Consider the following 16,703-nt stretch of genomic DNA (forward strand, 5'->3'; position numbering starts at 1 on the left):
CACTGATAGGAAGAATGAAATCTCCACCCACACAAGTTTTCAGCCTACTTATGCCTGAAGATTTACATTCCTGTGTAGTTATCAATACAGCCAAGGACTGAAGACATTTTAGCAGGAAAAATTATCTGGCAAGTTTCTTTTTCCTACTTTTTAAAAAATTTCTCGAGTGACTGCTCAGCCACCAATCCAACATCTCACTCTGCTCAACTGAATCTGTATAAAATTGCTGTGAGTAAACAAGAAAACTAAAGAAAATATTCTAGCAATGTTTGCTGTCGGGATCGAAATGTCTTTTTTTCTGGCTGATATTTTTAATTGGGGTTATTTCTGTAGCCTCCCATTAAGCAGATCTTTCCTCTAACCAGACTCTGGAGCTCTGAAAGTTATGCCTAAGAGGTCTCCTTGGGAGAAATCCAGAAATCAATAACTAGTTATTGTAAAACAGATTGATTTACATAATTGAAGTCAAACAACCTTTAGTTAATTATCAACCTAGTTCAGGTTATTTATGTGCAACATATTTCAAAATACAGCAAAGAGTTCCGCAAGTGAAAAGATCCAGGAACTAAACACAGAAAAGGTCTGCAAATATTTTGTGAGTACAAGGCACAAAGGGTGGTAGCAGGCATTTCTGTTTATTTTCTTCACAGAGGAAGGGTTGGGTCCTGTATGCTGATTTCATTGCCAGCTATTATTCTCTGCCTTCTTTTGAATCACACCTCTGAATACTTTTTCTTGCCTTTAGAAGGCTTCATACCAACCATCAGAATTTTACATAAACGTGTTTGATATGAGAATGACTTTTTTCTCTTTTTTTACCTGAGTAAACAGAGTGATTTTTAGAGACACAGAGAACTACTACTAGCAATACACCAAGCATTTCTGAAAATGAGATCCAGCTTTAAGGAGTCTATATATGGATCCAGATAGGCCAAATCATGGCCAAAGAAATCAGAGGACATGGAATTTAGTCAATAAGAGAGATGTCAAGATGAGGAAATTCAGATTTTTTTTTTGGAGCAGCCATGTTAATTCTAAGCCTTTCTTCATGCAGTGCTCATTGGCCATGGATAAAATGAAAGATTTGAGTCTGAAAGAGACAGTGATTCGATCTGAATTATTTGAAGTGGAAGGTGTTCCCCTCACACCGCCAATTGGCAGCAGGTGGGACCAAGTGTGGAAGTTCAAAGCCAGACCTGACGATGTGCTCATCGCAACCTATGCAAAAGCAGGTTGGTGTGGGTAGGAAACAGAACAGAAAAGTTTGGCATAGTGGTTATTGTTGGCATTGAAATCTATGTTTTTCTATTGTGATTGACATTTGTTTAACTCCAAACAGGACATATTTTAAAGACATGAAGCTGTGTCAGCTGTGACTAGTAACTTCTGACTTCTTTGGCAGATGCAACAACCATCTGTTACTACTGAAGTGCAAATGGCCAAAGTCTAATGACCTATAATTGTTTCCCTTAACTGAGATTATATGCATTTATAGTAATGGTGTCAATAGAAGTTTTCCACCAATATGCAGCGATTTAACAATGCCTAGAAAGAACTGATCATTACTAAGAAATAATAAAAACTGACTGTATGACTATGGAATATATCATGTATTTGGGGAAAGATTTGTTGTGTAAGCTTGTAGTGATTCTGAAAATTGATTAATTCTTTAAAATAACCAAATTAATTTAGTAATTTTGGCCAATAAAATAAAATACCACCATTAATATTAGCTCTCTGGTATTTTACTCAGTGACTGGACAATATTTCTCCTCTTCATCAGACCATTTATACTTACTACACAAGAAAACAACAAATAACAAGCATCGATATTAATTCTGTATGAATAAAAACATGTACTGTTTTGGACATTCAGGAACAGATATGGGAGAATTTGATCATCATAAAAAAATAATTACTTGAATTAGCAACAATTTTTAAGGGTTTTCTTTTTTGTCAGTAGGGGGAAAAAAAAATGTTTTTAACAAAAAACCCCACCATAAGTTTTGTAAAACTTGAAAGCTTTTGATTTGCTCTCTGTATACTGAAGGCAAAACCACATTATTTTATCCAGCTGGGATTAAAACCTTCTAGCCACTTGTCCTGGAGCGAATGTATGATACTGTATTCCCTATCACCTGTCCTATGCCAGACATGAATCCTGTGCCTTTCTGTGTCTTTAAGATGGGTCCGAGAGAAAGAAAAAAACCCTGAAAATAATTAAAGTTAGGATTCCATTTGACATTATGTCATACCTGTCTGAGATGAACAACACAAGCATCTTAAGAAGGGCTGAATCTCCTGCCCAAATTGCTTTCCAATTTATCCCTTAGCCTGTTCTCTAGCTGACCTGCCACAGTACCTCAGAGGAGGTGCAGTTAACACAGTGTTGACAGCCATAAAAGGAAAGAAACACACAAGATACACTATGCTGTAACTCTTATAAAATGTTGAAGCCGCTCAGGCAGATGAAATGTTGTTCAGACTTTCATAAACATGTTTCAAATGGAAACTTTGCAAATACTGCCACTTTTTTTATATTTTCAAGCTGTATGAAATTTTTACTCACTTGAAGTTCAGGTATTGCATCTTTTTGCTCAAATTCAGTATGAAAACAAAATTGAAATACATGAATTTTTGTGAGGGATAAAAGAAGGGAGTTTTATTCCTCTCTGCAAACAATAGTGAGCTTATCCCAGTAGTTTTTTCAGTACTGGTGGGGGCTATTTCTTTAAGCAAGAAGAAGTCTGTCTAAAATGGAATTCCTTAAATCGTGCTTTGGGAATTATCTTTGTATGCTTAATTAGGCATTTTGCCTCTATTACACTCTCTTTCCATTTCGTCTATTATTTTCTATGCTATTCTTTCCCCCATTAGCACAGAGTCTATCCTTCTGGCTTTCAGTTCTGTGGAAGAAGAAACACTTGACTATCCTGGAGGGAAACCTCTAAACACTTGACATTTTCAGGTACCACGTGGACACAGGAGATAGTGGATATGGTTCAACAAAATGGAGACACTGAGAAGTGTAAACGTGAGACTACTTACAAACGCCAGCCTTTCCTTGAGTGGTTTATCCCAGAGCCTCCATCTCTACGTTACTCAGGTGAATATTATTTATATTTTAGACAAAATGAAACAAAACAAGCACTTAGTGCTGATGCCACAAATTTCCTGGGAAAGGTCCTACTTGCTTTGTTCTTGAACTAAGCACCATTTTGGCTACTAAGGACCAGTTCAGTTGCTTTAACATAAACGTCTAGTGCTACTCAAGGTGCTGCAAGACTGGCAGATGTGATAGCTTCAGGTGCTACTGAAGACCATTATGTTTTGGAGTGGTATCTGAAGCTGTGTTTGATACTCCACAGTACCTAAACCAGCAGCAGATACCTATAAAATGGCAACATGGGGGCAATTGAATGCCATTCTGTGATTACAGCCTGTATGGAAGAGAAAACTATGTCATGGACATATTTCCAAAAGGTTGATTAAAGCACCCAGGACGGGGTCTGTGGCTCAGACCCAGGAAACAGACAGCTCCAGAGAAAGTGTCCCGTAAGGAACAGTCCTTCAGAGGTCTGCAGCGATCCCTTGACCGCCGGGGTGCCTTCACAGGGGGTGCCTTCTCAGCAGGCTGTCAGCTCTTCAGTGATTCAGCAGGAGTGATTTCAGCTCTTGTCCTGCGAGGCAAACCCCAGGCCAGACCAGGAGGAGAGAGACGAGAGACCCATACAGCAGTTCCACATGGGGCAGCTTTATCAGTCCACACCCTGCGAAGGAGAGGCTAGGGACAAGCTCTCTGATCCCACAGGGGCAGAGGGCTAGATATTATAGGGATACAGGGGTGGGTGTGAGAGGGTAAAAGCCAATGGGTTACAAAGGATCTGCATAGGTCTCCAAGAGGATCATGGGTCTGTGTCCTCTCTCGCCATAATTGCAAGGCGGCTGCCTTTTCCAGGGGGATTCTGCTGGGAGGTTGTGCAATCTCCCTATCTCAGCAGGCTTCCCCTCCAGGGCAGAGGATGGGCATACCCTACAATGGATAATGTTTTCAGTGGTTTTGCTACTGTTTCAAGTAACCACTGCTCAGTTCTACGGTCTAGTCATCTAAACAAGCTGTGGGACATTCAGGCAACCAGCGGGCTTCACTGGTTTGCAGTTTCTTACAAAAGTCTCCCCCAGCAAGGCCTCCATTTCCACACAAATCTTTAAGTCAGACTCTCAGGTTTGAAGCTGAAAAGCTTGACTAGCTCTGCAGAAGTGCTACTTTTGGTCTTATAAGCTAGAATGTGTTGACACGGAGAGAGACAAAAAAATGACAGATGACAGAGGATGATAGATGATGACGGAAAAAAATTATGGAGGTCATGACAGATGTTTAAAAAGGAGAAGGGAGGAGATAGCACATCTCCAAATATCACCAGATATTCCCAAGTAGTCCCATATATCCATAGCTACTGAAAATCCAGTCATTCTCTTAGTTTCTCTTTATGTGCTATTCACAAAGTCTAGTCAGCCAGTCATATTCTTGTATCCTAGAAAGAAACAAAAATTTCTTACCTGTAAGGTGGAAGGAGATCACTAAATACTGCAAAGGACAAACTTTGGTTGGATAAATATAAATCAGTATTCATCACTATCCGTTGGAGAGCAGGAGTTAGGTATGGGCCCAAGAAAGCACGAAGATATAAATCAGTGTTTCCCCTTTTCTACTCGAATACATACATAAAACTTTCTCTAGAAACACTGAAGATGCTTATGTAATGTTGTATATGTTACACTGCTATGTAAGTGGATATGAATGATCAATGCAAGGTGAACTGCTGAAAAGTCACAGTCACAATTACATGTATAAGCACAGGAAAGAAGTGCTAGTGCAATTTAGAGAACAACTCACATCTTATAATTAACATCCCACAGGTCTGGAGTTAGCTGAAGCCATGCCATCTCCACGAACAATAAAAACTCATCTGCCTGCGCAGCTGCTGCCTCCATCCTTCTGGGAACAAAACTGTAAGGTAAGGCTGAAGAGGCATACTCTACTTCGAGGGCAAAGAAAGTGACACAAACCAGGGCAGAATATGTTTTCCAGAATCTCTGTGAAAACAAAAGGTCTCCAAAAATATTTTCCCTTTAATGTGCAAAGTCCGTGCAAATCTAAAGTCATGACTAAGTTACCTGAGCTGGATTTTAGAAAATGGCAGCTTCAAAGCAAAATCTCTTAAACCTCTACCAGCAGGCTCCAAGAGAAAACTCCAGGAGATGCTCAATATCTATATAAGTATGTGCAAGTTAATTTCTCTCTCTCTCTTTTCATCTCAATAAAGATAATCTACGTGGCAAGAAATGCAAAAGACAACCTGGTGTCATACTACCATTTCCACAGAATGAATAAAGGATTGCCTGATCCAGGAACCTGGGAGGAGTTTGTGGAGAAATTCATGACTGGAAAAGGTGATTAACTGCAATCAGTTGTATAAGAGATTTTGATCATTTTAAGAATGCATGGCATTGATTTATTAATTTGGTTTGAAATCCACTTCTGACTCTGTGGAAGGATATATGCTGAAGGTGTTTCAGTCATAATTTTTCTTCATTCACAGGTTTTTATTATTGCCCAAAGGATTCAATCTACCTTTATACTCCCATTTTGAGAAAAAAAACCAACTACTCTTTATTCGGTTATCATTCAGAAAAATGTATGGCAATTTTCAGGCTTAATCTCTTGTCTCTGAGATTAAAAGAAGCCAGTAGAAAAGGAACAATGGTTTAATTGGTTTTACTCTAACCTGATAAAATTAGAAATTTTAAAAAGAAATTGAGGGTTAATTTTGCTAGAAATGTGCAGTGTGAATTTGAGATAAGGGAGTCTTTGTACCTAAATTAATGTATCTAAAAATCAGACATCTGAACAAAGACAGTTATCTAACTAAGGGCAGGCAACCCCAGAAGCTGATTCATCCGTCTCTAAAAGAGGTGCTGATATCACAGGATATCCAAGAAACAAAACCTAGTCAAGTGTGTGTCAGTTTACAGTTTGGGTCATTAAAGCTTCCTTTGGTCATTAATATTTTTACCACCATGTAAGCCTAGAAATACCAGTGGCTGGGCCAGCGTAAGAGTCTCACGTCCAAAGGAGACCTTATATCTTATGTTTGACCAGATCAGCTTGGGAGCCATCTGTCCCAGTGCAGACATCTAGAACATATCTACTTCTGTCTTAGCTAATCATTTTGACACTTGCTGGAGAGAAGCAGGCAGTTCTGACAGCATAGCAAATATTTAAACCAGGTAGAATCACAGAATAACACAAGCTGAACTGGATTTTTGTTGTCCGTATTATCCTAACCCCTGCCCTGCTCAAAGCAGGGACAATTAAGACAAGCCTTGTCCAGCTGATCAAATGAATACTGGAAATGTGTATTTCCATTGACCATAATGCATTTGCATTTGTTGCCCTCTAAAACTACACATGAATCCTGCTCTGAGCATCCATACACCTGAGGGATTAATAGCAAAAATGCTGTAATAAGCACAGAGCACAGCAGTGCTTATTATCACAGCCATAGTGATTCAAAACCAGCTTGGAAATTCACAGGTACTGGTTAAGAGGGAAACATGAGTGCTACATGTGTTAAAGACAGTTGGGGCATTTATAGCTGCTGCTGCTATTACTTCTTTTTCAGTCCTCTGGGGTTCCTGGTATGACCACGTAAAAGGATGGTGGAAGGCAAAAGACAAGCACCGTATTCTCTATCTCTTCTATGAAGATATGAAGGAGGTAAAAGGCAGAACATATGTTTATAGAGCTGTGAAGTATGTAAGTCTAGTAGATACTACTACAAGCAACAGTTTTGTATTACCTGATCTTCTTATCAGACCTGATCTTCTCTGTTTGAGAACTGCAGCTCTAACACTATGTTTGATTTCTTTGCCTTTCCTAGCTCTCCATCTTATCCCACTGTAATTGTCTCTGCAGAATCCAAAGCAAGAAATTCAGAAGATTGCCAAATTCCTCGAGAAGGATCTGAGCCAGGAGGTTCTAAACAAAATAGTCCATAGCACCTCATTTGAGGTAATGAAGAACAATCCCATGGCAAACTACACTAAAGACTTTCAAGGAATAATGGATCACTCCATTTCCCCATTCATGAGAAAAGGTACTGAGGTTTGTTAGTGACATCAACTCTGGTTGTCATTCTGTTTTGAAATAAGCATTGAAGTAAAAGTATCTGATAAGTTATGGATAATGAGCTTCAGGAAATACTGGTAAGTTAATCTTTTCTCTTTTTTTGCTTTTCTGTTTCTTAGGGACTGTTGCAGACTGGAAGAATCATTTCACTGTGGCTCAGAATGAGAAATTTGATGAAGATTATAAGAAGAAAATGTCTGATACCTCTCTTGTTTTTCGCATGGAACTGTAATTACTTGCAATGGAACTTAATGATCTTCAGCCTTTTCCATGTCATATATTTTGCTTTTCCTTCACAAAATGTCAGTGTCCCTAAGAATCCAAGATCTCTCTTTCACACATCACTGATTTTTCATTACTGAGAGAGTGCCCAAATTATGCCAAAGTTTAAGTCTCCCTGAAGAAAATAATTCCACTGAACACTTCTCGGTCACCCCTACCACAGCAACTTTCAGCATTAATAAAAATATTTCAGACATGCTGTGAGTTTTAGTCTCTGTAAAGCTGCAGTTGATATTGCTGGCATTTTCAAATCAAACTCTTAACAGAAACTAGGAACCAACAGGAAAAAAGGTGTTAAAGGAGTGCAACAGGTCGTAATCAATAAATAACAATAAACAAATTTAAAGATGGTCAAGTATAAAGAGACCAACAGAAGTCCACAAAGTAGAATAAATTTAATTTGGTCTCATTTTAAGTTGGACATTATAAATGCTGTTGGGATGAAAGCAGTATTTCCAAGAATACTGAATACCCATTACTTCCTTTGATAAAACTTGCTGAAGGACTGAACAGAGGCATTTATCTACAGTCTAGCTGTGGACACAGTAGTCCTTATTGCATCTCACACTTGCCTCTTGAACTGGATATCACAGTGTTCTGCTAACATTTGGAAAATTCTGAAAGTTGGTGTGAACCAGGTGAAGAGACAGTGCTGCAACCTCTTCACTCTTGTAAAAGTGTTCATCAGATGCCTCACGCCATTGCCTTCTCCTTCATCTCACTCTTAATCAAATATATAAACATCTTATTGAGGGCTCTTAGTTGCAACAGGGCCTGGTAGACACAGGAAAATAAAAACCAGTTCTGCTTCAGCATTAGTACCATAACTACAGCCATGCTTTGAGCTTGCGCAAAATTAACTAAAGTAATTCATAACCCATTTAATTATAGGCAACTGTTACCAATCCACTTTTGGATTTCAAGTTCCATCATTGAGCTTGGCACACAAAAAAGGCCATAAAGACTTCCTGCTTAACTGAGTTTTCACTCTGGATGTCAGAGGGAACAGAATGTAGATTACAGCAGCTAAAGGAAAATACCGTTTCAGTCTCATTTAGTCTCATTTAATCTAGCTGAGTCTAGTTTAATACAAAAAAATGTTTGCTGGGGATATTTTCTCTTTGGCTCATGGAGAGTTAAAAGTGAGCTAAAAATCTGTAGCAATATGAGCAGCTGTCAAATGCAAAGTTCAATTCAGGCTACCTATTTAATTCACATATCTAAAATGAATACAGTCAAAAAGGGCAGCATATATGTAAAGTGAATGCGATCATAAAGGGCAGGAATACCTTGCATCAATTTGAAAACAATCAAAAAGCTGCCTGTTAAATGTAGGAGTTACATTGTCCTGGCCCATTGAGTTCTCCCCAAAAATGCAGGAATCACTGAAACTGGAAACATATTTATTACGTTAGCGCAACTTTTTTTTTTTTTTTAAGACTTCAGGCCAACAGATTCCTGTCCACAAACAAAGGATGACTCAGTAAAATGACTACCTCATAAAAAATTATCTGTCACAGGCACGGCTGTTCATCACAGTAAGGCTAAATACCAGCTTGAGGAGCTTTTCGCTACTTGTTTGGTTTTTGTTTATGATTAACTTCATTTACTGTCTCACTACTGCAAGTATAAGGAATAGGTGCTGCCTGCTCTCTCAGATATTTCCATTCTCTTGCATTGCTCTATGAAACCACGAGTCAGCACAGCTTGTCAATCTAATCCTCATTCAGTGCCACAAGAGGTATCACTCAATGGAAAACATGCTTAACTCAGTAGCTTGGTGACATTTTATGAGCAAGGCTGTACAAAAGGTCACACAAATGACCTGTTTACTTCTCCCTTGAAATCTCTGAACTATCAGAAAAGCAAAATGCTGACAGTGGCTGAAGCCTGATTTGAAAAGGGAGTTGCATAGCAACTGCAAGGATAGAGGAACCATATAATAAGGGACTTGTATCCCATTGAAAAGCCACCTTTGCTCTCACTTCCTTAGGTAACTTTTCACCCAGCTGCAACTAAGCTGCTACAAACAACAGATAAAAAGGACCACAGGTCAGACTGCAATCATAGAATAAAAAAGGGGAGAAACAAACACTTGATGTGTGGCTACATAAAAACTGGCTTCTCTTATGCTATTGATATTATCCTTTGATATATTCAAAGACAAAAATATTAACTTTTTTGAAAAAATGTAGCTGGCAGAAGGATAGAAAAGTGGGGAGTTTCTGCTTTTTATTCCTTCTCAAGCCACCATAGCTGAGAGATCAACTTATGGATTCAATCATGATTTGCAGAATGTTCATATTGTACTAGTGTAAAACTACAAGGAATAGTTTATTGTTACCAGTGAAAATTATTTGATCTGTAGTTATGAAGAAAATTTGGGAAATAGGTTAATGGGCTGTAAGCATCCCGCAATGGACCCAGATTCTACAATGGTTTGATGTTTATTTTGAATGTATGTCAACAGAGATGTGCATATGCTTCTGGGCAGATGACTGGAGGGTGCCCTCATCTAGACTGCCTTTAACTTCCATATCTTTAGGTCTGTCAGTTGTTATGTACAGGAGAGCTTTAAATGATGTGTTTGTATACGGAGATTTTTTACTAATATCAACGGAAGTTGGTAATAGATTTAATATATTTTTACATAAGATACTGTAAATCAATGAGCAACTGCAGAAGGAGATTGTATGTGTTCAGCCAAATTATTTCAAGTAATTTAAACTATTGTCACACTTCTGATGCAAACACATGACTCTGTTTACCATGGAGATAAAACTGTACAGAACTGTATTAGACATAAATTCTGAATATATGTCCATGCTTTATTTTCATCCAGTTATCTAGATGCACAGTTTTACTAACCTTCTCAGGTGCAACATCTTCAATGTCAGCTTAACAAGAACTTGTGTCAGTTTAGCTAATGCAATCCCACAGCAACTTCTTCAATGCTGCTTGTTTCTTCTTTTGCAAGAGAGTGTGCCTGCTGGGTTCTGATAGTGGCGAAACTTTGTTATTCATCTCTAAAAAATGTTTCAAGATCAGCGTTGATTAATACATGTTAACTGTTCACAGGGTTTTGTTTTGCAGCTCTGCATTAACGACTACGAAAACAAATCCTCCCATGGGAATGAGTGAAGATTCCTGCTTCGATACAGACTGTTTAAAGGACACTGCTGTATTAATCCTAGAGTAGTCATAATCCCCCTTGAGCCTGGCTGTCAATAGCAGCTACTATTTTACTTTCACATGGAACGCAACCATTTGTGAAAGAGAATGAAAGAAGCACAGAGCTTCAAAAAAATTAAAGAAAGAAACAGAGAAGGGAGCTGTTCTATCTTCCTAGCTAGAATTCAAAGGCAGAGGGACACTGCTTTCCCTTCCACTAAACTAACTGCAGATGATCTGCTTCATACTTGAACTGAAAGTCTTTGTTTCTCCAGTTAGGAAAAAAACTACATGCAGAGGAAGAAGATTTTATTTAATTTGTCCTATCCATATAGGATATGGACACCTTACTCTATATAAGTTTTTTATAATGGTTTATGTAAACATGTTCACAAAGAGCCTTATCTTTACAACCAGGTTAATCATTAATTCTGGCATTTTTCAGAAGTGCATTAACATATTTTAAGCCTGGACGGAAGCTTTCATTTCCCTCACATCCTCAGTGTCTCAATGGAGGCTGTAGGTGAGCCTAGAGGCACATTGAGAGTGAGAGTTAAGTCCTTCATACTTCTAAGATGCAACCAAACTGTGCTGCTGGACTGAAAGTAATGGGCTTAGGCTGGATAACAAGGCTCTGCCTGCCCTCCAGACCAAGCACTGTCTAGGTAGATCAGGAAAGTTGTCATTCAACAGTGTTCCATGGTTAATGTCAAAGAGGCAAATTACTCACGGATTGTTTTGCAGAAGGGCTTTGGCATCGCCTGCTACAAGGGCAGTTGGTTTCTATCAGCTGCGTGAGCTCAGACTGCTTTTTCAACTGTCTGAAGGCTCACAGTCTAATTATATCCATCTACCATGACTGTGGAGACAGAGGCATCATGTCAAAAGCAAGCTACACTGGGTCCTGCTCTGGTACAGGCAATATAAGTACAGGTAGACTCTTAGGTCAGGCACCTAAAAATTAAGGTAACTAGTTTTTTTTTATTTGTTAAAATTGGGCCTTTTGATTCACAGTAATTTTTTATTGTACCAATAACACTCACTAAGCTACATTTGTTACTATCTCTGTGTGCAATTAGAGGATCTCCATGTTCTGTTAACAATGGAAGTCTTTTGTAGCCAGACCTCATCCCAGGTGTGAAAAGAAAATGGTTCCTCCTGTGAGTTTTACACTAATCTGTCAACAGGCTTGTTGGCCTTTGCTGGTGAGAATATCAAATTACTCACCTCTCTTTCCTGTTGCAGTTTAAGACCAGAATTGAGGACTATATATACAGTCTATTATTTAACACCTAACCAATCCTTCACACACAAAATGGTACTGAGATAAATAACTCTTTTTTTCACTGTATCATTCCACTCCTGTGGGAACATACTGAATTTCAACCCAACATAGTCAGCCAAATAATTTGCAGTTCATCTGCACAGGGCAGGGGCTGTACTTTAAGTTTCCAAACAGAGGAAAATAGTTAACATACCATAAATTCATATGCCATTTTCCCTTATATTAACCTGGCATGTAAAAAAGGTATAGAAGCAGCTCAAAGCAAGAACTCTGACTGGCCTGGCATAGGTCACAACTGAGAGTCTGCAATCCTCAGAACTTGTTGCAAAGACAGATTCTACAGCGGTAAGTATTTAAAGCATCTGCTCCTTTATGCCAAAAACACATTCTTCAGTAGCAAAATTACAGGCGTTTTCTCATTCTGTGCTCTTCAGAAAATTCTTGCAGGTCTAATAATTCCAATGCTAGTGAACAAGCATTTGTGCCCTGCCTTGATGTAAGGGCTAATTACAGCCCTGTGGGACTTGGCTTCTCAATGAAAGCAGGATAGAAAATTTGTTATGCTCTTTTATTGTTTATCTTGTTATCTTGTTTTACATAGACAATGCTATTTTTAAATATGAATTAATTATCTTTTACAAAGATAATAAAATCATGGGATATATGGACTATGTAAATTATTCTTGTTTTTCTCACTTATCTTGTCTCAAATTAGCTGCATTCATTATTATGTATCAGCTTACTGTCTCCTTCTAGATAGGTAAGACAGTTCTTAAATTGTTTAAGAAAACTCTATCAGTCTATTGCAGGTACAAATTTTTCAACAATTTTCCCCACAAAATTCAGAGCAACTTGTGCTTTATTGTAACAAACTGAAATAATCAACAGTCAAAATCCTCAATTGTTTTTCTTTTAGTTATTCTATAAACTTTTTAAAATTCTTCTACCATTCCCTAACCAAGATTCTTTACAATTGCTGTTGCAATTCAGGACCAGAATAAAAGACTGTTAAGACAAATGTACAATATACCTAAATTCTGTTGCATAAAATGGAGGAGGGTGGGAATGGAGATTTGGCCTGTCTCTGTCAAATATTTGATTTGGCTCTATTCCTGTCTCACAGGAACATGGAGCTCAGGGAGGGGTGGCTGAATCAGCCAGAATCAGCTTCAGAAAGCCTGCCATGAGTGAGCCAGTAGCTCATTGCCTTCAGTACAAACACCTCTGAAAACTCTTCTGTGTCTGCCTTGGACAGGCTCCAAAATCAATTCCCTCGTAGGCTAAATCATGAGATGACCCAAGAATTGGTACATAATACATATTGTCTGAAGATAGGCAGAGGAACAAATTTACATGAAACATTGTTTTCTCTGTGGTTTTCCAAAAGAGAAGGTTAGTTTCCTACAATGTTCTTCTCAAATATCAAAATTCAGTTGGAGGCTGACTTCGAAGCACAGAGCCGTGCAGCACGGCATAGTTTGGGGTAAAAGCTTTTGCTAAGGAATGGTTTTGGAAAGACTCTTTCTTGAGAGGCTCTTCTTGAAATTGTGTGAAATCCCCATGTTAGATCACAGCAGCACAGGCATAGGTAAACAGTTCAGAGTATCCCAAGGTAAAAGGGGAAAGAAAGAATTATCTGTTTAATGCCCTCTGAGGCTTCTAAAAAGTGTAACACAAGTTATGAAGAAACAACACATTCATGCTGTTTGGTTAGGGACATCTGTTCCTTGACAGCAACCTTTGTGAGCATGGAACCATATGTTCCTTCTATAGCTGTGTACCTGCATAAATAAATATACATGAATATATACATAATGGCCTGTGAATGCATTTCAGGGGGGAAAAAAATAAACACTTTCTTAGGTATATGTGAAGAACCTTTCTGCCTTTTGTCAATATTTGCCATTTGAATTTTACAAGAAGAATGACAGTAAGTGCACTTGAAAAAATGCAATTATTCTTCCAAGATGAGCATTTCAACTAATGCGACTTTTTATTAAAATACATATTCTCTCATGACATTATAATTAATTTGGTGATATTCATCCAGTGAACCATAAACAGAATAATATGCCTAAATTTTTTTTCCCAGGCAACTTCTCATTAAAAATCAATTACTTATCAGAAAATGTGAAAAATTATTCAGGCACTACCAAAGTGAACGCATGGTTACGATGAAAAATGTGTGCCCTTTAAAGTAGGCATTGCTCCCCTCAAACCGGCATAAAAGCATCTCTTACAAAACACGTAATTACAAGCCATAACACCTGGGTTCTTCTATTAGCTCTGGTAGTCCTTCACATCCATTTTTGAATTTACTTTATCATGGAATTGTTAGGGTTGGAAGGGGGATCATCTCATCCAACGCCCCTGCCAAGGCAGTGTCACCTAGAGCAGGTGACAAAGGAATGTATCCAGGTGGGGTTTGAATGTCTCTAGAGAGGGAGACTCCACAACCCCGCTGGCAGCCTGTTCCAGTGCTCTGACGCTCTCAATGTAAAGAAGTTCTCCCTAGTGCTGGACTGAAACTTCTTGTGATTTTGTTTAAGGCCATTGCTCCTCGTCCCTGGGATCTCATGAAAAGTCTGACACCATCCTATTGGCACCCGCTGCATTTATTCGATAAATAACTTAATCACTTTGTGTTTCCATCGAAGTATTAAAAACAGGGTCTTAAATCGTTAAGCTTCTGCCTGAGCAGTTACTCCTCACCTCACGCTCTCCTTATGGCGGCAGTGAGACACCCGCGCTTACGGCACTGCGTTGCCCTCAAGAGCCCTTCAGGAACAGAGAATAACAGGGTGCAACCGTGTTGTAGCCATACCCTTTCCCCTTTTTAGAAGGCGGAAAACACGAGGTCGGCAGCGACACCTGAGACCCACACCGCGGCCGAGCTACACCCGGCCGCCGACACAGCAGACCCTCAGCCCAGCCCCGCCCGCCCCCGGGGCGGTGCTCAGTGACGGGCAGGCCGAGCCCGGCGTGCCGGGATGACGGAGGCGGAAGCGGGTCGGGGAGGATGTAGCGGCGCTGGCAGCGGCTGCGGCGCCGCGATCTCCCCGCCCCTGCAGCCGACCGGCCCCGCCATGGAGGTAACGCGGCGGGCGGCGCGGCGGGGGGAGAGGGGCCGCGGAGCCCTGGGGGTCACCGCAGCTGGGGAGGGGCGGTGCGTGACCTTGGCATGCAGCATGGGGGACCTGGGAAGGTGCGGACCAGCCCCTCACACGCCGCGGGTTCCCTTCCCGCGGTGACGGGCGGAGAAGCCCGCGGGCCGCTGGGCGCCCTTCGCCGCCGCCTCGCAGCCCCCGCGGGTGGCGCAGCCCTGGCGGACGGCAGCTGTAAGGGAGGCTGGGGTGGGAAGGGAAGGGAGGCCCTGCCGCTGCCTCTGCCCTGCGGAAATGCGAGCGCCGGTGAGGGCTACAAGAGAGGTTGCTTAGTGCCCCGCCTGCTTAGAAGGTGGGGACGTTGCCCTGCTGGCTCGGGCTGGGGAGAGCAGGCGCTGCTGACTCGATGGGAGCGACACCCGGGTGACACACGGCGGGGGCGTCGAGTGGTTACTGTGTGGAAGCACCCACGGGCGAACAAGGGCTCCTTTTCCACCGAGGTGACCCGATGTGTTAGCAGTACGTCAACTGTGAAACACCTACCAACACAAGCAAATAAAACCACTGAAGTGTCTGAATCTAGTGTAGCTTTCATAAACACCAAGGCAAATCCAAAGGCAACACTGAAGAGTTTTAAGTTCACACATTAAATTAACTCTCCTGGTAGTATCTGTGCTGCTCACGTGACACATTCTAATAGCGGTTCAGTGCCACTGGTTGTTGAAGCGATCACGATTCAAAATGCGTTTGGATGGGACTTGGTACACTTAGAGTTGGTGATGTCTAATAGTTGCACACTGCTCAGAAAATTGCTGTTCGTGGTGGCCATTACTGCCACAGTTCACAGCAAAGGCTCCTGTATTGCATTATGCATTGGTTAGGCTTTCTAAGAGTATGTTAGGCTACTGCAAAAGTAAGGGATAGATAGCAGTTAAAGTACATAGGTCATCTCGAAGTGTGTTATGGAAACCCCTTAGTGTAGGGGCTAAAGTAGGCTTGAAACAAAACCAAAAAAAAGATTGGGTGTGTATATATATATATACATATATCGGTATACTGTGGAAGCATCCTGATTTCAGAATGGTGGACTAGAAACCATGCAGGATTGTGTTGGGCTTAAAAGCATACTTAGTAGCTGCAGGCTCGCAGCTTGAATGCACCTAACCAATAAAAATTCAGGGTGTTTTGGTAGCTCATCTTCCTCATTTTTCTTCTAACTCAAGTGGGTGAAGTCCTCTACATGAGCTGCTTCTGGTTTCTGTTGCCAGAAGAGCAAAACTGGATGCATTGTTTCACACGGTATGTGGTTCTGCCTCTCTGTGATTAGCTTAAAAGAGTTAAAAGTATTGTGAGAAGAAAATTCATCTGATCTTACTGTAGTATCAAGAGCGGTGAGCTGTCATTTTCTGAACAGTACATGCAGTTTGTTGTAATTCATTATGCTGTCCAAGTGCTAAAATATTAGGAGTGTAAATGTTGACAAAGTTTTACATGCTAAGAAAATCTGAAACTTTATAGCTTTTTTTTCCTAATGCTGTACCAGCACATTATTTTCTAATAAGTTTGCTTTTGCCATCTCAAAAAAAAACCCCAAACACTTAGCCCAGGTGTTACATAGATAACTATAACTGCCTTTGTCCTTTGTCTGTACTTGAACTCATGTTTCTAA

At 40.3% G+C, this 16,703-nt stretch overlaps 2 protein-coding genes across 2 annotated transcripts in view; both read left to right on the top strand.

Moving 5' to 3' along the window:
- Positions 1-1,066: 1,066 nt before the first annotated feature.
- Positions 1,067-7,424, top strand: SULT1C4 (sulfotransferase family 1C member 4; the record flags this gene model as incomplete). Its single annotated transcript, XM_082277995.1, has 7 exons — positions 1,067-1,232; positions 2,969-3,106; positions 4,921-5,018; positions 5,328-5,454; positions 6,687-6,781; positions 6,980-7,160; positions 7,312-7,424. 7 exons carry the CDS (start codon positions 1,067-1,069, stop codon positions 7,422-7,424), a joined length of 918 nt encoding a protein of 305 aa, XP_082134121.1.
- A 7,496-nt stretch (positions 7,425-14,920) lies between these two features.
- Positions 14,921-16,703, top strand: part of GCC2 (GRIP and coiled-coil domain containing 2) — a gene marked incomplete at its 5' end in the record, with an annotated part of 31,043 nt that continues 29,260 nt past the window's right edge. Inside the window, one exon of the mRNA XM_082277498.1 lies at positions 14,921-15,022. Within this exon, the coding sequence (XP_082133624.1) occupies positions 14,921-15,022 (102 nt within the window). The remainder of the gene's footprint in view (positions 15,023-16,703) is intronic.

The sequence above is a fragment of the Coloeus monedula genome (genome assembly GCF_965178545.1).
Source record: "Coloeus monedula genome assembly, chromosome: 3".
NCBI classification, from domain to species: Eukaryota; Metazoa; Chordata; class Aves; order Passeriformes; family Corvidae; genus Coloeus; species Coloeus monedula.